Source organism: Camponotus vicinus, unplaced genomic scaffold, assembly GCF_025532165.1.
Source record: "Camponotus vicinus isolate PSW18456_S1 unplaced genomic scaffold, iyCamVici1.0 SCAF_10, whole genome shotgun sequence".
NCBI classification, from domain to species: Eukaryota; Metazoa; Arthropoda; class Insecta; order Hymenoptera; family Formicidae; genus Camponotus; species Camponotus vicinus.
Window position 1 is genome coordinate 18,454,048 of NW_028141946.1, and position 24,270 is coordinate 18,478,317.

Consider the following 24,270-nt stretch of genomic DNA (forward strand, 5'->3'; position numbering starts at 1 on the left):
TAGAACTAATTATATTAACAAATTTCCGTTTGTATTTCCGTCTGTACATTGCTAATACATGATCATTTTTTTTTAATCATGCAACAATATTTTACACTAATTATAGACATAAAAATATATAACATTTGTAGTGAGAATAATTAAAATAAATAAATAAAAAATTTTTAAATTGAAAGAACTATTAGGTTTCTTCTTTATTTATATCAAGTAGAAATTTATAACATATTAATTTTACACAAATAATAATCGACAAGCTTTGAATTTAAAGGCGAAAAAGCTTGTATATGTCTTAATCATACAAATAAAGACAATAAAAATCGTCATAAAAAATATATGTATAAGTTAAAATGCTAAAATAAATCTTAATCTTGTAAATGATAGATTGAAATGATTTAGTAATTCAGTTTTATTTGTTAATTCAAGTTCTTGGATTAAATTTTAATGTGTAACATATGCATGTTTTAAAAATTAAAAAGATTAAAAATTAAAAAGATTAAATGACTAACATGTATTTATATTTACTATTTTCTAATTCGAGAAAGAATATTTTAACATTTTCTTTTTTAATTTTATTTCATAAAATCATGATTAAATAAAATAGGTCTGATGAAGCCAATGAATATGTGATTTTTGTCTTCATACGTGATATTTGATCAAAGAATTATAATGTTTATAATTAAATTTGTAAGCAATATATATGATTGTAAAATACATACAGTGTAAGATAATTTTAATTAATTATTAAAATTATTATAAAATTAATTTTCTGTGTATATCTGTAAAACGTTTGAATTGGTTGAAAGCAAGTGTTTTTCTTTTTAATTAATTTAAAAACGGGTTTACATGGTGGAAAACGAGTGAAATTCATTTTATTAAAATTAATATAATTGGATACGCTTCTATCTTCTATAATTGGCTACTGTTATCTCTTCGTCATTTTATCATAATTTTATATTAAAATAAATGTTTTAATATATTTTAAAATATTAACTAGAGGATAGACATCAGTAAAGATAATATCAAATTCTTTATTTACATAATTTATAAATTTTCTACATGCACAGAAATTGTCTATATTATTCTAATACAATAATTATGCATAATATATATTCTAATAATAAGATTTAAACTCTACTTACACGAGAGAGAGAGAGAGAGAGAAAGAAAGAAACGGTTACTGATATAAAATTTCATTATCTATTATCTATTATCCGTCATCTATTATCTTACCTTATTTTAATTACTAATTTCTATGGACTATAAATAAAGACTAGATGAATTGAGAGACTAAAATTAACAGATCAAGAAAGAAAGAGAGAGAGAGAGAGGGAGGGAGGGAGGGAGAAAAATTTCCAGAGAGATTTTTCTAAATTTTATCTTGGGCGAGACACACCTTCCTAATACATACTATTTTTTAATGAAAGTGAATTAAGTTATAAATACTTGTTTGATTTAATAATTTAAGCGTGCTTCATATTCTAAGTGCATGCTTGTGTGTGAGTTTGATATTTAATTATATTTCAGACAAAGGTTTATTATTTTTTGACCAGTGAATAATTTTTTCGACTTTGAGTAATTTACTCTGGACATTGAGACAATGAAAGAATTTGATTTCCTTTTTAAGAATAAACTTTCTTTTTCTCATATTTGCGTGCTTGTTAGCGTCTTCTTTTTCATCATGAATACAAATTCTGCATACAGGGATTTCGAAGTCAGCTCCCAGTGGGTTGCGAGAAAGAGAGACCAGAGAAATTTCTTCACCGAAATCCGCTCTCGACGGCCTTGACTACATTTGACTAATTCAATATTACAATCTCGTAGACACATATTTACATGGTAATAAGCATAATTTGCCTCATTGTCGTTTATATAAATTGACATCGCGCATAAGCGAATCAGCTGTTTCTTCATCGTCAAAACTAATTACAATTTATACATTGCAACTGACTGCCCTATTAGCGAGAACTATTTGCCATTGTTAATTAATGTTCTCCATATAAATATCCATGTAATATTATCCATATATACATAGAGCTCCGAGATGATAATAACTGCCACGAGCTGTAATCACATAATGTTCATTAACATATATATATGCATACTTGTTGCTAAAAAAGAGCGCGAAATAAGAGAAAAGATTTTAATAATATAAGAAAGAAATTTTTTAGTATAATATATTTTGTCAAAAAAATAGTTTCTTTATATCTCTAATTATAATGCTAATTATGATACTAACAACACAATCCAGCATATCTGTTGCTATATGACATTCCATAATTGTCGCATGCAGGTTGACCTGATTGATAAGGTGATACACCAATTACGTTTCCACTGAAACGAAATAAAACTCATAATGATTTTCCTTATCATTTTCTTATTATTCTTATTATATTTATTATTCTTTATTGAGAGAATAATTTCTTCGTGCCATTTTTCAAAAAGTATCGATTTGATATTTACAATATAATTTTAATTTTTGATATTTATAATTTAATTTTACACATAATGATGGGATAAATATAAGGAGCTAATGAAAATTAAGAATTATATATCGTGCAATTAAAAGTATGGTTTATATAATTTCCTTAAAAATTCACGTAATTAAAGTTATTAATTATATTCAAAATTAATACAAAGAGACAGAAATAGAAAATAAAAAATATGAATTTTATTATTCGCTCCTCTTTTCATGAACTCAAAAAAACATGTTATTCCAAATGATTTAAAAAGATTGCTGTTTCTTTTCTCTTCCTTCTTCCTTTCTCTTCCTTTTCCACATCTTTCTCTCTTGAAACTTTTTTCAATATATAAAATTAGTCGTTTGAAAATCGTAGATTTAATTTTTGATCATTTTGAAAGGAGTAGAGTTATTTTTTTACATCATTTTGAAAGGAAAATTACGTTCTGAAATTATAAAGACGAAGGAGTATTTCGTTTAATAAAAATCTAGTTCTGTAATATGCCTTGACGCAATTTCCATATTCTAATATGAATGAAACTAAATAAAGAAAATGAAGCTAGTGGTATTTCGAAGTAGAATTCTTACCTCGGCCCGTAGTTGCATACGTAATTCTTGGTGTACCCGCGAGCGGGATCGTAATAAAATGAATATCCGCATCCCAGCAGGAAGGTGTCGCCCCACACCAACTGGAATTAATTCGGAATGTTTTCTGCTTCTTAAAGATCTGTAAATTGCTCGCGCACGTGAACATGAAAAGAGTCCGCGAACGGAACAGTTTACGCTTCGATTACTTTGAATACGCTGTCTCGGGATAGACGATTTGATAAATATACAGAGGTGTTTTCTCGTAAAACCAAGAGCTTTCGTCACATTTTCTTCAGCTAATTTCAAGAGTTTAATTTACTTTAATAAAAAAAGTCGAGATATATCAACAGCTCTTAAGATATAACCGATTAAAAGTAAAGTGCTCTTTAGAAATCCAGATTTTAATATGCAAATATATATAATGAAATGTTATATATTTTTTTAACGAAGTAAATTAAATTAAATTCGAGTATCTTCTACGCACATGCGTTTTCAATAATATGATAAATAATACAGTTAATAAAACAAGCTTCCTTCCCGGAAGACAAACTCGTCGTTAAAAAGTTCTTTCGTAAATGACAATCTCATGAAAATTCATAAAATAACAGCACAAGTTCATAAAATAAGAATTAATTAACTGCGATTGAGAGATCGATCGGGTCTATAAATCGCGTTTTTTAATCTTATTTCTCAAACTTATTTTGAAACTGACCTATGAATAAAGGTTCAATCTTTACACAGCTCGACTACGTTAAAAGAATTCATATTTTATATATCCTCGTCACTGCAAATCAATTATTATCTGAATAGTAAAAAAAAACTCTTTAAGAGAGTGACATTATTTGGAAATCTTGTTGAATTTTGCAAATATTATTTCGTCAGAATAACTAATTAGCGAAAAATATTTATTAAGAATATATATTGTTCCGCTTGTGAACGATAAATTTAAATCTTTTTTCTAAAACACAAATTTTTTCGGCAAGATTTTTTTATTTTAACGTATAACCAATATAACGTACAGATCTTGCTGTAATATCGAATAATAAATTACAATGATTTTGTCGTTTTTATATCGAATATGAAGTAATAAAGGGAAGTTTTATTTTTCTGCTAATAAAATTCTTCTCCTTCCTCTAGAGATCTTTCTCTTACATATCATGTGAATCAATTATATAATTTTCTAACGCTTTGATATTTTCGGATTTTGCAGACTCCTATTACAGACCTGTGTGTAATGTCCAGTCGTTGTGCTATAACCAGAGTGATAGTATTGTACCTCGCTGAACCAACCAGAAATTTGCCGTCTCCAGTCCGGCTCATCGTCATAACGTCTCGGGGGCCTAAACGTCCACGAGCGAGCGATGTTTTGTCCTACCGCGAATCTACCTGCCAATCAAATACTTTGATCAATCATGAATCATTTAAAAGTAAAACTCGGACAAAAAGTACATTAAACTTTCGGCGTAATATAATGTCACGTTTTGCCAACAATATATAAAAATGAAGCGAAAATGAAACGTTATAAATAATAATTGCTATATTTTTATCAAATTAGTATAGGATTTGGACATTTTTATTAAAAAATCTACTCCTATCAATTTTGTTTATTAAAAGATTTATTGAAAATTTATATAGGTTTTGTTTTTAAAGGCTATAAAGTCGAAAAGAGATGAAAAACAGCAAGAAGGAGAGAGCGAGAAGAAAGCATGAGAATGATAAGAGAAATCAAAAAATAAAAAAATGAAGAGAAATGAGAGCAAAAACAAATAAAAAAGCAGAGAGAAAAAATGAAAGAAGGAGGAAAGAAGGGAAAGAGAGAGAGAAAGGTATATTAAATTTACAATTATATATTCGTAGAATTCTAATTTATATTTACATTTCGAATATTTGTTTTTCTGCATTTTTGTAGATTTTAATAATATTGTCATATATTATCAATTAATATCAATTTTGAAGATGTCTATAATTAACATATGCATTTTTTTATAGAAAAGCACATTCTTTTCGTTTCTGAATTAATGTATATCGGAGAAGTTTTAATAATATCATGTTTTAAATATTAAGCTTTGTTTTGTATGTGTTTCGATATATTGATTATCGTTGAATAGTTTAATTTTTTCTTTAATCCTACGATAATCTTTTCAACAATAATTCGATATTTCATATCGTCTGTTTAAATAAAAGAAGCTAACGGTAATGCATAAAATGCATATGCTGATGCATAAAATACACATGCTGTGATAGATTTTATTTTTGGAGTATTCTCTCGGAAAAAAATTTCAATATTTAATATGTAGAATAATGGAAGACAAAAAAGATATCGAGGTTTGAAGATACTTTAAAAGTTTAATCAAGCAGCGATTTCTATTTGTGAGGCTACGTGAATTATGAGATATTTTCTCAACGTAATACGATTTGTAACTATGACTACCTGTAATATAAACATTGTTATAATTTATGTGATTTAATGATGTCACAGTAACGTTTTAATGATGCCACTAAGACGTCTTTAGACGTCATCATGTTTATTTAATAGCCAATTGGAACACGAACTATATTTGAATTCGTGGTTAGATCAAATCTATCACTGGAGATATAAAAAATAATAGTTATATCAAAAAATCTGAAAAATAATGGTTAGATCAAACCTATCATCGGAAAAATAAAAAATAGCGAAAACTTGTAATGTAAACGTGTTAAATATCTGAAAATAAACAAAATTTTGAAAAAATAAGAGGCTTGTCGATTTTTTTAATAAACAAATCGTATTTTATGGAAAAGAAACTTTTTTTCTACTTATATCTCTACTCGTCACTTAGAAAAAATAAGAATCTTATTTTTTCTTTGAGGAATGAAAAGGAGCGAAATGTTTACTCTGCCTTTTTATAAAATATATTGTAATTTGTAGCTGAAACTGTTGCATAGAAATATCACATAGGAAAGAATTATACTTAAAATGCAAAAAATTTATGATTTTTATGGTACTTTTACTTTTTATGAAGCGAAAGAACCATAATCGAGAAAAATGATATATTTATCGCATCTTTAAATATAGTTCTTTCTTAAATCGAAAAAGAGCAAGGATATTTCTTCTGCAATGTCAAGATATGTCTATTTTTAGAAATTATACGTAATGCATGAGGATAGGGAGAGTCTTTATATTTTAAGCCTTTTTCAAATAATTCAAATACTGCTTTGGTTTTAAGAAATAGAGCTTAAAAATTTAAACTATATCGATTTAAACTATATCGATTTAAAAGCTCACACAAAGCACTTAATTTTACCACTAAGTGGAATTCGATATTCTTATCTTTTAGAGCGATGGTGGAATGGTGAACATATATGAGCTCGGCTCTTCCAAAAATAACAACAAAATTTCTTCCTTGTAATGCGCTCGCAATTAATTAACTTACGGGATTCAGAAGCTTTTAAATAGCACCCAATTCTAAAATATTATATTTTATTCTGGTATGAGAAAATAGCAGTTGATCATAGGTTTTTATTGTCATGTTTGTATTGTAATGTTTTGTATGCATTAATTTATTTCATTAACAAAAGTTTTTAAACTTTTATTCAACGAAAACTTTTCTTTATATGTGATTTTTATTTATTGCAAGAATTTATTTTTATAATACTGCTCTTCTAACATACGTATGCTGTTATAATATGTTATTTTTCCGGCATTATAAAGTTATATTATATTGTTTTTGTGATATATATATTAGAAATGTCATTTCGCTTAAATATGCAATATAATCGCCAATAAAATATTACTTACGGACATTTCTTAGATTGTCATGTGACTCGGCACAGCGATCTGCCCATCTTTGTGCTATCGCAGCAAGTTCGTCGTCCCATATCTGTAACAGTAACATACACGTCGAATTAATCGTACAGCACGATACACGGAATATTATAGAGTTATAAAACTCACTTCAACTATGTGATTAATTCGTCATGCGACTTATCGTGTAAATTAGTGTATATTGCGAGAGAATGCTTTTTTACAAATATAAATATGTTGCGAGATAAAAGAATATTTTCATCATGCTGCAGAATAAAGTTTAGTACGTTCAACGATATCGTCATAAATTTGATTATTATATCTCTGAACTACTGAATTTTCATTGCAGACATTTTAGTAGATTTATAATCGGTTTTCTCGACAAAAATTTGATTATTAGTATAGCTCTTTTTTTGTAAGGATTAATAAGAATGTATAAGATAATTCTTTATTTTTTTATTGCATGTAATAAAGATGTTTGTATTTGTTTTTTTTAATATATTCTTTGTTTCGAGATAAAAATTATCTTGGATATTTTTGGGAATACTTTTGCAAACATTTAGCTTAATATTTAAATTAATATGTATCATCATTACTTATGTATTATAATTATATTATATTCTTCTGATTATATTAAATTAATTTTTATATAAGAAGGAGAAAAAACCGAAATAAAAAACAAGTAAATTATATATGATAGTATAACACACGAATTAGTAGAAATTGAATAATATTAAAAAATAATATGCAAAGAAAACTGTCTTTTATCATATCATTTTTCGAGTATTTTTATCTATTTATATGAATTATTTAGAGAACGTATTTTCTCTCGAGATTTTGAGGGCAATTTTCTAGGAAATAAGATGAAATTATTGACTTACCATCTCCATCATATTCGCTGCTCCAGGTTGACCACGTATCTGTCCTAGTGCCACTAGTTGCCTCAATCGATTGTGTTCGTCCAGGATAATCTGCTTCTCTTCGCACGATATACCACCGGATCCTATAAGATAATATATGTTTTCAGCTGCTGCTTTCCAAATATATTTGTCTCTAGAGACAAATATTATATATTATGATACGATCACTCTGCTATAAAATAGAAAGAAAAATACAGAATCGAATATGTTTGAATTGTCAACTAGTTTTAGTAGCAAAGAAAAACAGCAACAGATAAATAAAATCTTAAGAAATATAATTTTAGAATTGTATATTTTATAATACATGTTATAAATAATATTATAATATTTCATATATTACAATTTCAATAATTCTTAAATGTTGCTCAATAATTTTATCATATTTATTTGATAATTAAATAACATTTTTTTAAAATTTTATAAAGAAATTTATTCATTTATTTAATAAATTTTATTTTAATTTGTTTATTTTAATTTTTTATTAAATAAATTTTACTTTACATTTATGCATTTATATGTCAAAATTATGTTTCAAATATATAAAAATTGGAAGATATTATGCCGCGTATTATTTACGGCGGCTTATGAAGATATAACGTCGAGACAGGAGAGAATTTATGAGATGTCATCTGATTTCTTTTATCTTAAATAATCTTTTATGGTATGAGAACTTTATATGGGCCTTCTTTCAGGTTTTTCTCCATTTGGTACTGTTCTTTGCAAGCTACAGATTGCGCAGCTTCCCGAAAAACTTTCTACGGAAGTTGGTTTAGCGTTGTTCCCCTTGTCTTTCATTTGGTGCATAAAGAACTTCCGTCTCGTAAGTTTAACTTCCTATTGAAATGGAAGTGATGGCGTTTCCTTTTGTTCACTTTGTTATGCCGTTTCTAGACGGTGCGAACGCTAACTCATTCCTAACAATCCATAATTAGGAAGAAACTGCGAAAATGTTTGAAAATGTCTTCGAGAGAATACATGCATATTCGGATATTTGTCGAATTCATCGAATTTGTATCATTCAATCAATTTATTCGATTATTATTTATCTTTTTTCGAATGTAATTTTAATGAATTAATCAGGCTTTGCCGCAAATTATATTAATACGATTCGGATAATTTCTAGTAAGATAAATAACAATAATTTTTATTATATATCTAGTTAAAAATTATTCGAATTGTGTTGTCCTTGGTATCATTTTAATGCAAAAATCTCATTAAGCTATTATTTCCGAAAAAAATTAATTAAAACTATAAAAACTTTAATTACTTTTTATTATATTATATTTAATTTATTATATATTATATATTTAATTTATTATTTATTATATATTATATTTAATTTATTATATATTATATTTAAAATAGCGATTAAAGTATATTTTTAAAAATTAAAAATTATATTTATGTGTCTATAATAAAGACAATTTATTCAAATTTAATATTGTTTTTGGAAGATTAATCTAATAAATAATTACACAATTATATAGCCAATTGGAATGCGACCTACGTTTAAAATAATGATGGTTTAACTCTGTTATCTGAAAAATCAAAAATAATGAAAAATCAGCTTGAAATGTTCAAAATAAAAAGATATTAAATATATCTAAAAAAAAAAGAAAAGAGGGTTTGTTGTTTTTTTTACAAAAAATCATATTTTTGAAAAAAAAAACATTTTTTCTATTTACATCTCTAGTTATCATTTATCTTATAAAATGAAGCATCTTATTAGCAAAATGAAGCATCTTATTGGCAAAGTCGTTTCACGAAAATCCTCGCAATATTCTATTCTGCGGTAGCTACGGGTTTAATCACTTTTCCCTGCGAGTACGTCGCAGCAGCAGCAGCCAGTGGTACGCTTGATCACAGGGAGAAGAACGAGAAAGGTGGCACTAATTGCGCGGCCTTTGTGAAATAGACGAGGTGCCGAGAGGTCGCAAGTTTTGCATCAGTAATTCGACCGACGGTCGCTGTGCTAGCGCGGGCAAAAGCTTCACGCAAGTTAATTACTATCTGCCGTGAGCACAGGGTATCGCTAGGGTGGACCGACCGCCACGTCCTCCGGGTACTTTCAATCTATCTTACGAGACTCCCTGGCTCGCGTCCCTGTGCGGTCTTCGCGGTCCCTTCCAGGTCCGAGGGTGACTTAATGAGGTAAGTGGACGACGCTGTCGGCTCGAGCTTGTACGAAGTTCGCTTAAGCGGCTCATACAATAAGTATCGAAGCAGAGACGCTTTTTATGTTCGAATAAGTTTTTCTTTAAATTATATGTATGCTATCTCTATGTTTTAAATTATATATGTACCATCTTTATCTTCCTAAAAATAAATACAGCGGGGGAGGCTCCATTCTTTCCCCTGCATCTCTGTCTCGATGAAATTTTAACCTAATCTGAACCTAATTTCAACTTAAAAATTTGAAATAGGTTTGTGTTGGGTTATTTTTCGGGGTGGATGATGTGGGAGATGGCAGAAAGTCCCTCTCCCATTCGCGCGTTTATTATAATAAAGTGAAACTATAAAATACATAGTTTGGAACTTTCCGTAAAAAAAAGTTTGAGATAAATAAATTCGTTACATACTTGCATATTTAAATCTTCATATGAATATTTAATAGCTATAATGGATAGCTTAATGAATTCTTAATAGTGATAAAAACTTTTTTAAAAAAAGTTATTGGAAAATATAATCTTGTAAACACATATGTCAATGTTAAGGTCAATTAAATTCCCTTTTCTAGAAATTTTATATTTACAATATTTCAAAGTTGCATATCTCAGGAACAAAAGAAAAGCGCTATATAGTTTAAAATATATTATTTAGGAATGCATCCTCTACAATATATATCAAAAGGAAAATGAGGTATAATTTTTGTTTATTAATTTTCTAATTTTTTATTTGCTTTATGCGACAAATTTTATTTTGTTACAACATATATTCAAGAAATTATTACAAGATAATGCATTAATTCTTTGCACAATTAGAGCTCTAACAGATTTAGTTTTTAAAATAATTTAAATAATTCTTTTATTTATTTATTTATTATACTAGAGAAAAACATAATAATAAATATGCTGTAAACCTACAATACTTCTTTAAGTATAAATATAAATAAATATGAAATTTTTTATGTCCAATATTATATATATAAAGATAAATAAAATTCCAAAAACGAATGAATGAATATTAATGTCGCAACGAAATTGGGCAAATAATTAAATACATTCCTGTCGGAAACAATCTTAAATCGATAGATGCTATTAAGTTGAGAACCTGCAATCTATACAGTTATACATATGATAGATCATTAACTGTTTTTAAACCGGATTATTAACATACGATCTTATTAACATACGGATTTTCCGTAAATATTACATAACCCGTATTCGTGCGAGGCATTCTCGATAGTGATCGCCAATTTGAATTTATGGCAGTTGTCGATTTCTACTTCTGGCCAAAAGACTATGCCGAATGTTGAATAATCTTTCTTACCCGAGAGGAAATAATGAGAGGATAAATACCCATCAATTTATTCCCGAAATCAATCTCTGTTTCGGACCTCGAATAGAATAGTTTCTCCATCGAAAGTATGAATGGAAAAATTTTATATTAATTAATAACTTTATATTATAATATTTAACTTAATATATAATATTCCTTTTATTTTAAGAATTTGTATTCTAGACTTTCTTTCTTTATTCCAAATCTGTTTCTTTTAAACTAAGAGTGAGAAAGCAAGAATGTGCAATGTTTCCACTTATATCATAAAAACAAAAATAGAAATTGAGAGATCTTAAAATAAAAACAAGTTGCTCAATCTTGATGATTTTAAAATAAAAGAAATTGATAAACATTTATTACATATATTCGCGTGCATTACAGTAGAAAGGGAAAAGGGATATGAAAAACCAGAATTGTAGAAAAACTATCAGGAAAAGAAAAAGTGAATTTGACAAAAGGACAGACAAAAGGATATGAAAAAAAGAGTAGAATGGTAAAAAAGCTATCAGCAAAAAATAAGCGTGACAAGAAAGCTAATAAAAATGGAAAGAGTTCTCTATTCTTTTATAGATGTTATAGTTTATTATTAATAAAATGCTTGCTGGATAAAACTAAACGTGCAATATATAATCCTAGTATATTTTATAGTATATTTTATGTTTTAAATTATACATAAAAAAAGTTTTATTTAATATAAAAGTATAAAAGTTTTATCTAATATATAATTATTCAATAATATAATATATTCAATATAATATAATATTCAATATATAATTATTAATTTAATCAGAATAATAATATTCTCTGTAGTACAAACATATACATAATTAATCGAAATAAATGAATACTAATCCTACAAAAATATTTGATGGATTTTAAATAGATATGCGAAACAACACACATACACACAGAAGGAGAGAGGGAGAGAGAGAGATAGGAAGCTCATTTTAAATGATGCATTAATATTTCTTGAAAAATAAAACTTCTATCGAAAAATGTTTCATACAAAAGTTTTGTGATTTCGTGGGAGACATAAGGTAGTGCCATTGATTTGATCTTAAATAAAAATCACGAGTAAATCATGAGTAATTTCAAAATCATCTTTATTTTTTCATACGGCATCACCTTAATTTATTTATATAAATTGATTTCTTGCAATATTTGGCATAAAAAATTATTACAGTAGATTGATTCAAAAATTTAAAACGATACATTTTATATATGTACTTTAAGTTGATATAAATACAATTTATATAAATTATGAAATATCTCATAAATTATAAAATATTCATTTCGTGATTATCTTATCTCAATATTTTCATAAGTAAAATAATGAGAAGAATCAATTGGTGTAAAGAAAACAAATAGTTATTAAATATGTAGCTTTATGTACTGTTCGTTGTAAATTCATATTTTTCATATACATGTACTGCACACAAATTCATATTTTTCATATACATGTACTGCATAAAAAAGTATGGCATAAATAGACATATTTATCACATACATTTTCATTTTTATATGTTTTTGGAATAAAAATAAGGATTAAGATCAAATTTCAGAATAGAAGGATAGTTTGATAACAGAATAAAAATTCTCTCCATCGTTATCTAATGAACTAAAACGAGCTTTGGAAATAATTGTATTAATCTTTAAATTAATCTTTAAAAGGATGAAAATAATATATATGAATTTCTCTCTCTCTCTTCATTTTTTAAAATTTTTCTCTTGCCAAACTTATAAAACAAAATGTGCAAGAACAATGAAAACCGAAAATAAACTATACCACGAATATCATGACAGAGTACATTTGCGTTAAGAGATTATTACAAATTTCTCGCTCTAGAGCACGTTTTTCACGTTGCGATAACGTTGTACACGTTACAACGAACTTTTATTTATTTTTAAAACACGAGATTTGCATCCGTGCTGTTTGCAATAGTCGGATAACGAGCGCAGATCATTAAGAGGACGTGAGAGGCGGACATTGTTGACGAAAACGCGGGCCAAGTTCCCTTCTCGACGCACGCCAATTAATCGTCATTCGAGTCGACGCGCCGTGTATCGTCCGTTCGTTTAGCATCCATTGAAAAGGCGAAACAAACTCGGGTGACATCCGCTCTTGGTTGACGGTCGTCCCGTTCTATGACGGGAAAATGTCAGTTTCTTTTTGCGCCGGAAATGAGATAGGCTTGGTACCGAGCGTAACGATGCAATTCGGTCGACACCTGCTATACTCCATTCTACCGTAGAGCTCGCAGTTAACTGAATTTCGTGAGAATGGACTCGCGATGATGCGCTAAATAAATAGCTTTCGATACGGCCACCTTTCTGTTTAAATTTTAATTGCTAATTCTGTTTGGGCACTTTTTACGCTTTTTGTCGATTAAAAAGAAATAAATTTTGTACAACATATATTAGCTGATAAAATATTAATTTCAAATTATAGTTTACATTACAGAGAATTTTATAATCATATTGGAGTAATATAATATATTTAAAAATATCTAAAAATATCTCCAGTAATAAGTGTAATAAATATTTACTTTAGGTTACACAGTATGAAAAATTTTCATAATATACATATTAATATAAATATTTTTTGATAGTTTTTGTATAATTTAATATACCAGTTAACATTCTCATTTATTAAATTATTATTTATTATTTCGCAAACGTCAAAAATATTCATTGAAAATGATTTGTTGTAACATTTTAAAATAACAAATATTTTATGATTTCATTAGAAAACTTCTTCCTAATGAATATGATAATTATATTTAGCGTAAAAAATTAATATGTGCAGCGAAAAATTGTACAACATAAATTTTACATAAAGAATTTATTTTTCGATATTGGATGATCATGTTCAAGGCAATGCATAAGGAAACATGCACAAAGTTCGAAAAATGCAGACCTTCGGCCGCAATCTTTTTTCCTTTTCCCTCTCTCTTTCTTTCTTTTTCTCTCTTGATATTGTCCTCTCTCATTAATTATAAATCATTGAACCCCATATCTTTCGCACGGTTAATCCATACGAGTGCGTTTCATATATATTTCTACCATCCGTTCTTATCTGTTGAATGTTGTTTGGAGGCTGACGGACGAAAGTGTCAAAGAACTGCATCGAACTTTCTCGATGAGGATTATTCGAGATCTTACTGAACATCTTACTGGAGAAGATACTTGTTTGGCCAAGTTGAAACGTGCGAGTCATTTCAGAGACACGTCCGTGTCTACTTTTAGGTAATAATATATGGGATCACGTTTATTCTCTCTTTCTTTCTTTTTTAGACGAATATTAAATGTCGGAATTAATTAAAGTAATTAAATGAATTATTAAGATATTTGTGTGTCGTCATAAAAGTACTGAATTTTTTACTGAATTATTCAGTCGTCATTCCCATGAATATAATGTTGGTAACGATATGTTAAATTTGTTATTAAATATAACACGTATCAAATAGTTGATATGTTTTCGAATGAATTATATAACAAAATATATAACGAAATGATAACTCTGTGCAATGACAAGCTATTACATATCGGATGCAAACATTATTCGCTATTTGGTTCTATGACAATTGTGTTATGTTACAGGTCGCGGGTCATATTTAAATACCTCACTAATTATTGATTCTGAGATTATCATAAATTACGAGATAATGAATTATAAAGTATAAAAAATAATAAATAGTGATACTTTTTGCCAATTAAATCTGTTTTTATTATTAAAAAATAATAGCTGATAATTCTTTCTTTTTTCTTGTTGAAATAATTGACATTATGATAGATAGTTCAGCTGTCTTATGTCAGCAATGAACATTATGTAAAGTATTGAACATGTATTAGTTATATATGTACGTATATATTTTATATACTATTTTATACAGAATATATTATTATTTAAATTCTCTCACGTAAAAAATCTACATAATCTTATAAATTCAAATTTTTTTAAAAATATTATCATTTAATATTTTGACAATATTTAACAATATTTAACAATATTTTTGAGATACAGCAATTATTTATAAACTATTTTATAAAAGATTAAGAGATATTCTGTTATATTTAAACATGAAACACTCTTATATTTTTACACATAAAGGATTTAAAATTTGATTTGTTCACTATAAGCTTATAAAATATTTTTATTTATAAAATATTTTATATTTATCATTCTCTACTTAATTTTAAAAATATTATACACATACATATACATATATTAACCTTAAAAATATACATATACATATACATATATTAACTCTAAAAATATAAAAAATTAAAAACAGCATAATTAAAAAAAAATATCTTTATATATTCTTTATAAGAATTTACAATTATTTTTAAATCTCACAATAAGGTATCATAAATGATATTTTAAAATTTAATTGCACAAACATAAAAAATGCATTATTTGCAGATAGTCTATTATATAAAAGCTGCAATTGGTTGAAAACTAGTTGGTTGCGAAAGAATTTAATAACATATGCAATTTTGTATAATTATTTGTGACTGTTTTATAACTGCAGAACTGAATATTGTATACCATTGTGCAGCAAAATTTAACGTGCAATTTTTGCATTATTAATTGGTGCAAAACATTTTGACTTATCAATATTAAAAAAGTTGTCCAGACGTACTCACTCAGTAAAGATTTTCCTATGCACGACGTTTCACAGTGTATCATTAGGAGACATTTGGCAGTTATTAGGAAAAGACTAACGTTCTTCTCGGTGAACATCATCGTGACAAACAAGGACTTCGAGAACACGAGACTACGATTCCGGAAGCGCAATGAGAAAATTTCGGTCGGAATGCAGACCTCGTAACAATCTCGGTAATCAAGGGCTCGGTCTCCCTTAAATCTGAACAACGTCGAAAAGGTGGGGCAAGAGCGGACTGAATGAAACGCGTACGAGCAACTCGAAGTCGTTCACTCCGGCACGTGTTGGACCGATTAGATCGGCCGATTTACGATTGCCCAGGGGATACAGAGAATCGGAAACCGTCTGCGAACCGGTCGATGGAACGAGCCAAACTAATAGCCGGCCGTGCCGATTCTTCGTGACTTTATATATCGTGCCACCTGTGCCATGTCTGTCCATGTAATTGTTAATGAACCAGTCGCAGTGCAGTGGGGAGTGCTGCTCATACAGGAGCAGGGTGACTCTGATTTAGCACATGTATGCTCAAGGTTGAACTCGCGGCTGGACTCTCGGTCTCTGATCTGAAAAATAGTTGTCGCATCGATGGCTTTAATTGTACGATCGTATAAGAATTTAAAAACCATAAAGCGTTTTCAGCGCCGGATATATTATTGTCGGGTCTTGAGCTGTTCTGTTGAAAAAATAAAATATTTAAACTTCCTCTTTATTTTCAATATATGATAGACATATATATAATCCTTTTATTTAATATTGAGATATATATATATATATATATATATATATATATATATTTTATTATTTTATAGAGAGTATAAAATGACTTGACTAAAAACATGTAAAACCTATAAAGTTTAAATTTAAATTGTTTACTTTATTTGAGTTATTAATTTTTCTTTCTTATTGTTAGCTTACATATTAATTGTGTTATATTTCAAAACTAATTTTAAAACACATAACAATATAAGTTTAATACGCAAATATTTTACCAAGCCAAGAACTTGTTATCAAGTTGAAAATTGTAATTTATCATTTATTTTATTAGTTCTTTTTCAACATTTTTTGTGTGAAATCATACATTTTGTTGTGCAAAGTTTATTGCATTCATTATTAAAAATGATTGGTTATTTTTAAATGAGATGAAGATAACAATATGTGTGTTAAATATTTCCATGAAATATATTTCTTTATTAAGTATTCATTTTTGTATATATATTTTAAAATTTCAACGTTTCTTTTATAAAAATCTCACTACACAATGAATATATTATTATTATTTTACTATTGTTGCTATTTAAATTAAAATTATTATTTTATTATTATCAACGTTATTATTATTATTTTTTTTTATACATTATTTTGTACAATTATATCTTAGATTAAATGTCAAATGCGAAAAAAAGTATCATCAATAAATTTTTATCCTACGAAAGCAATAAAATTTTATATGAAATAAAGCATTTTAATTGACGCAAACTTTGGCGTGAATAAAAAAAGATTAGCTTATCGATTCTGACTAAATAAATCCTTAATGATAAGTAAAAGTTGCAAAATGACTTTCCATTAATTAAGCTCAGCACGAATCGCCGTACAACTTTGATTATCGGTTTTCGAACGTCTGATTCAACTCATTCCTCATCGACTTACTATATCTTCTACTACTTCGCCGTGTGCTTTTGCAACGATGGATCGAAATCCGCGTAAAGTTCTAAAGAAGTTAGTAGCAATTTCTTCAAAACTTTAACCCGTAAATGTCTAACGTTCGTCTAGAAAGGTTGACTGGTTTATGTCTGAATTAAAGAGAGATTTATATGAAATAGTCTGTCAGAAAATATTCTAAATACTAAGTCTTAAAATTACAAAACAAAATGATCCATCATTTTCAAAAATATGTATTTTGATTCTTCAAATGTTATATACGTGTAAAATTCTTTTTACCGAATTTTGTTGCGAGTTATAGATGATCTAAATAGACTTATATGTGCAAGATTTCTTTTATAATTCAACAAAAAAATATAATAATCTAAAGAAGAATTTATTCTTCTTAATTAAAGTCTTTAAAATATCATTCTGCGAACGCTGAAGCTCTGTTATTAATCTGCTTATTATCTAGGAGACATCCGGAACCGTCGGAAAGTCGGAAAAATTTATTTTTGTAATAAGGCAATCAGCACGTTAGCAGAACCGATGGCCGGCGAGGAATCATTTTGTCGGCGAGCTTATTAGAATTAATCGGGCCGCGAAGAAAAGTCGTGGCATTTTTCTAACGCTGATTATTACAAATGTATACTTCTTCGTCGCACTTCCTTTTTGTCTTTTCGTAGACTTATGAAGTAAATTGGGAACAAAGTAGCCACTAAAATTTACTTCTTCTGTTCGTCATCTCTTTGAAAGCGTTTACTTTTCTTCTTCAAAGATTTGTTATGTCAATTGGATCAAAATTCCATAAAACTGGAAGGTGTTTCCTCGCGTAAAAGTCTCTTCAGTTTGCATTTATACAAGCAATTACCTATTCAGGAATGATTCGTTTAGTATTCATATGTATTATAATTTGAGAATTTGAATGAGAGCACTTATAAATTATAATATAAAATCTAATTTTAGACAATTTATAATTTTGAGGCAAATTTTGCGGCGAAACTTTCTATCTATTTTTCTATCAAGTTTGAAAAATAATTAATTTTAAAAATAATTAATTTTTCTATCAAGTTTTAAAAATAATTAAAGAGAGAAATGTTAAACTAAAATGACAATTAAATAATGATATGTTAAACTAATAAAATCAGGTAATTATATCGATTGCAATTATATATAATATTATTCTATTTTTTATATCATAATATATATCATGTTATATCATATTATATTATATTATAAGTGCATTATATACATGTTTATGTGCACATAAAAATCTTATTTCATATATAATCAATATAATGTACCAATATTATACAATCGTATAATAAATTAGATTATAATAGTGTGTAATATGTAAGACGTATATAAATATAAGATATTCAATATTTGTATTTTTTGTGCATGAAAATACATAAGAAATATTTATAGAATATGTGAAACATATAAAAAAGAAGCTGAATAAAACAAAAGAGAAGATAGAAACACAGACAATATTAATACATTAATTCTGAAACTGAAAAGCTGCAGCGCACAGATTTGCACAGCTAGCTGAATAGTAGAGATAAGAAGGAACACAGAAGAAAAGATTAAAGTGCACAGGTGGTCGTAATACTCCCGTGAAAATCGTCAGAGAGAACAAAGTCGAACATAATTAATCTCTGTAAGAATATCTTTAAATTACATAGTGTGTAAAAGTGAAAATATTGAAAGTTAAACAATGTTATTGTAATACAGATAAAAAATTAATACATCTGTCTATCTAATATATAAAATTATTACAATATAACGCATTTCACTCTACGTTTCTTTAGATAGCGCTATTAATTTTAAAAGAACTCATGAATCAGATTAGATAATAATAGTTTTTAATTATTATTAATATTATTTTTAATTATTATGTATTATTTTTTTTCGTAAAATGCTATATTTTCTTTCGTTTATGCTGAAAAAACATTTTATTTTTATTTCTGTTTATCAGCTTTTATTTCTGTTTATCAATGCTCCATTTGAACAACGTTTGATCGATCCCAAAAAAATACTTTCGATAAATTCGCTTCTTTTGATAAATAGCTTTGTCAACAACTGTCACATGTCTATTTTTTCGCTCTCGTTGCGAGGGAGGAGAGATTAATCTCGTTGTTTGTTCGTTGGAGATCGAGGACGAAAAACCCGTTATAGCCCACATCGATTATTCTTCGGTGTGAGCGATATTGTATTCCCAATATTTTCATTCGGGACGATTTATTTCCAGTCGCTTCTTCCTTCTAGTCGTCCACGGAACAGGTTTAGACTTATGTGTCTTCGCATAAATAACGACTTCGACTCTTATGATCCTTTTATGCTTTATCTATTTTGAAAATTTTCGCCTTGATGAGTAAGGCCGCGAAACGGAATCGAAGGAATAATTTTTTTTATTTTATCAGTCGCTCTTTGAGAGAATTCTATGGAAACTTAGTCAGTCGGATGATTGATCTTGCAGTTAATTGCAGTCTAATTAATTACATGACCGCTCTTGGGTATACTCAATCATACAAGTAAAAAGAAATACGAAAATATGGAAATACCATTGCGTAATAATTAGGATTCTTGGAGATATGCAGAGAATAATAGATACAAAATAAAGATCAAATCGCGCGCAGCGATAAGAAAGTTGCTTTAATTTTCAAAAATAATAGTATTAAAAAATTAAAAATTTATTTAAAAATTGGAAACTGAAAATTGATATAAAACAAAAAAATAAAAAAGTTTTAATTGAAAAAATTTGGCGCTGCCAGTTTTATTAGTATATTGTTCAGCTTAAAAGTGTTGCTAATTTTATTAGCGTATTATTCAGCTTAGCAGCGCCAAGTTTTTATTAAAATTTCTTTTGTTCTATATTAATATTTTCAGTTTTTAACTTTTAAATAACTTCTAACTTTTTAATATTATTATAGAAATAATTTATATATTATGGAAATTATATCATAATACGTGTATTATTTATATTATAATATGTGAAATAAACATATAAAAAATTGCACCAACTGAGAAAAAAACTGTACAAATACTGTACAAGGGAGATTTGTCAATTTTAAAGTATTAATTAACTAATTTTAATATTAAGTTAATAATTTTAATAACTTAGAAATAATAATAATAAATATAAATAAATAAAATAACAAATATATATATACAAATATTATAAATAAATATAATAATATATTATGGCTTTTAAAATAAAGCATAACCAATGCATCGATGCATCATAGATAGAAATTGCAACGTTGTGAATATGCCATTAGGGACAAAATCTCTTTGCATGTGTGCGAGCGTATGTACATGAGTTTGAAGAATTGAAATGTCACAATCCTGGTACATGATTATCATATTTCAGGATTGACTGATCAAATTTTATTCGAACTGCATAAATTTTACTCAAACTGGTCGCTTGGGTCTACATTGCTTTAGAAAAGTGCTGTTAGATTTTTGATTACAGCTTAAGTTCCTGAGGTATTTTAATCGAATGTTTATGTAAAATCCTGGATAAGCTATTTAGTACCACCTCGACTCATTTTATTTAGAGATTAATGACAATATCACAAATTAAGTTTCTATTGTAAAAGATCAAATGACAAATATATCATTGTCCATAAAAATCAAGAATAAATCGCATATTTCGAAAATTTCATATTTTTGATAGAAGTTGACCCCGTATTTGGTGTAAAAATCAATAATTCGCGAAATTTAAATAACTATTCGCCGTTTGCGTTGCCGTCTATGTATCTCCGGAAAGTTCGGAAGAAACTAGTGAATGAACCACCTGGTATGTCTCTTTCTTTCTTTTTCTACGTCGCAAATAGAACTTTTTTTTCCATCGGGCGTTTCCCAAGTTTTTACAGCTGCTTAGCATATTTAGAGCCTCGTAAAAAAAGTCTGTCTCGTTCTGTAATACCTTGCTCGGAGGTCATCTAGGATCACGTTTTTCGCCTTAATGAGCGACGTTTAACCGGCGAGTCGACTGGTCCGGTCAATTAATCAACTTGTGATTTGTCGGACGGGAGCAGACAGCCGGGCACCGAAGACCATCCCGCGTTTTTTTTTACAATGTGATATATAGGGTGTTCTAACTATCTTGTGTGTTTTCTTGCATTTCTTTTTTTGAGAGTTAAACTTGATAGAATACCGTTTGTTTTCTATCGTAAATTATATCGATAACTTTTATGTTACAGAAACAAACGAATGTAAGGGACGCATTATGAATTAAATTTTCATTTTAAGTTTGTTAAGGAAGCGCTAAGAAAATGTCGAAAAAGAAAATATACTCTAAGAAAAATATGATTTTAAAATCATTAAAGAAGCTTGAGTTGAAAAAAATGTTTAATACACTCTATATATGGTATTGTTATTGTACAGATACTTATGTAGATTTCTTGAAAGATGATAAATTGATTAATAATCATCATTAATAAAAATACGTGTGAATTGTAGTTTCTTGCTCTTTGTCACATGAAAAATCTAATACGAATATGCACACAAAATATACTATTACTAGTATATTATTTGGTAAATTATTATTTTTACTATTGTATATTATTTCTTTATTGTATATTATTATTTTCATGTTTAACGAGGATTTAAATAAAATATCTGAAAGATATAGTACGGGAAAAAATTGACAATCAAAAAGTGATTGAAGCTCTTGCTGAGAATATAAGACATTGATGACCTACTTCGTAGCAGTTACAATTTCTTCGGATAAAAGCAAAGTTTAAATGGAAAATCTTTCAGTATTTTTTGTGCGCAACAATATTTTATCTGACATGTGAAATCATCAGAGAAAGACACATACTTGTATGTATGTATGTGTATACAAAATTATATGCATTTACATAATATTTTTTAAATCTATATTATTTTATTATCGATGTTTGTAATTAAAAATGTAAATAAAAAAACGATGAATATATATTACTTTCATGAAAAGATTAAATTAAGATAGAAGACATTTGAATGCCTATTAAAAGATATTTAGTTTTCTGAACTTACAAATATATATATTTATAAATTTTTTATAAGCAAAAAAAATGTATAAATTCTATCATCGAAAATATATGTACACTGTTTGAAAGAAACATCTTTTTAATTATAAAATACTTTATAAAAATATTTTGATTTTTCCCTCCCTGTAATTTATAAATCATTTAATAATATTTTTGCATACAAAAAATTATATATTTAGTAATTATGTGAATTTACTAAAAAAACTGTGTACTTAATAATTACGTACTTAATTTATAATTAGTATAAAAGTTGATACGACAAAGGACACACAAATATTGAATAAATACATATTACTTTAAATAATAAACACATTTTAATAGGACACATTCCATGTCACAAAATTACATTAAAAAATAGGATAAATAATAATTCTAAAGAATATTTCAATATTCTTTAGAATATTTTATAAAGAATATTTTAGAAGAATATTTTAATAATCATCAAAACAATCTTTTTATTAAACAATTATTAAAAAAATTTTTAAACATTTTGATTATCGTTTATAGTTATTTTTAGCTATATAGATAATTTTTCGTTTATAATATAATAGTACGCAATAATTTATAGATACAAAAATAAAATTAAAAGGAGCAAAAAACAAGAATTAAAGAGAAAGAGAAAAAAGTAAGAAAAGTAGATGTTTTTTCTTACTATTTCGAGTTTAATTAACGTTATATATCTTAACATCTTCACTTTGAACATCTTTTGTGGATACATAATCAAAGGTTAATTTACCTAGTAAATAACTAAAAGAACAAAAAAGAAGATGAGAGGTAGAATATTCTCTAAAGAAGTTGTTCTGCTTATTTTAAACAATTTTTTGTTTTCTTGCTTATCTTTTCCTTCAGTATCCATCGTGTAATGATCCACTGTGTATTTTAAGTTAGAGCATTTGTTTGAAAATAATTATTTCCTCAGAAGATTTTACGTAGAAAGAAACGAAGAAAATAATGCCTGCAGTTTTTATGTAGGATGTGTTTATACGTGGATATAAATTTTACCAGCGTATTTTTTCAATTATACCCATCATCAATATATTGTTATATAAGTGTAGGTCTGTAAAAAAATTTCTCTTTTGATCGTGATCTTTAAAAATTGCATATCTTATCGTTATTCGATATCCTTTCGTTTACCTACATCCTATTATTACACTCAAATCGAATCAAATAATTTTTGCGTCATTGACAGTTTATCTAAATATTTTAAAACGCTTTTTCATTAATATATAACGATCAATATTTATAACTGGGAAAGAGTGCATTTATAGACTTTTTCTCGAGCTATTTTTTTATTAGAAAAACGGAATATTTGGTCAAATTGGACGATTTTAGAATATTTTAGGAATATTTTACTTAAGATCTGCACAAAATTCATAAGTTATTTTAGAAAGATATAAAGCTACTTGTCGACGAAATCATACAAACGTGTTCAAACGCCTCGATACGCATGTCTTTTATCTATTTTTTTAGTTTCGTCCTCTTTTTAAGAGAACTCTGAACATCATTTTTTATTTACACTTATTCTCTTTACTCATTTTCATCTATTGATGGCCAGCCAGATTAAATCCAATCCCTTTTTCGAGTTAGGTCAATTAAATACGTAGAAAAAAAATATGATCAGTTTTAAAGGTTCGATCCAAAGGTCTGCCACCTTTGGATTCACCTTTGATTCCGC

General features: G+C 27.3%; 1 protein-coding gene across 1 annotated transcript; it reads right to left on the reverse strand.

Moving 5' to 3' along the window:
* Window positions 1-1,135: 1,135 nt before the first annotated feature.
* On the reverse strand, window positions 1,136-16,282 carry LOC145960668 (venom allergen 5-like). Its single transcript, XM_083080287.1, has 7 exons — window positions 15,899-16,282; window positions 7,712-7,833; window positions 6,825-6,906; window positions 4,272-4,432; window positions 3,047-3,147; window positions 2,237-2,331; window positions 1,136-2,061 (listed from the first exon to the last, which is right to left on the reverse strand). The coding sequence occupies exons 1-7, from the start codon at window positions 15,996-15,998 to the stop codon at window positions 2,015-2,017; spliced, it is 708 nt and encodes a 235-aa protein (XP_082936413.1). The 5' UTR covers window positions 15,999-16,282; the 3' UTR covers window positions 1,136-2,014.
* Window positions 16,283-24,270: the final 7,988 nt, after the last annotated feature.

Coding starts and splice junctions, on each gene's coding strand:
- LOC145960668 (XM_083080287.1), bottom strand. CDS start 15,998: ATGATGTTCACCGAGAAGAACGTTAGTCTTTTCCTAATAACTGCCAAA. Junction 7,834..15,898: donor CATAGGAAAATCTTTACTGA/GTGAGTACGTCT, acceptor ATTATCTTATAG/GATCCGGTGGTATATCGTGC. Junction 3,148..4,271: donor CGACTGGACATTACACACAG/GTCTGTAATAGG, acceptor AATTAATTCCAG/TTGGTGTGGGGCGACACCTT.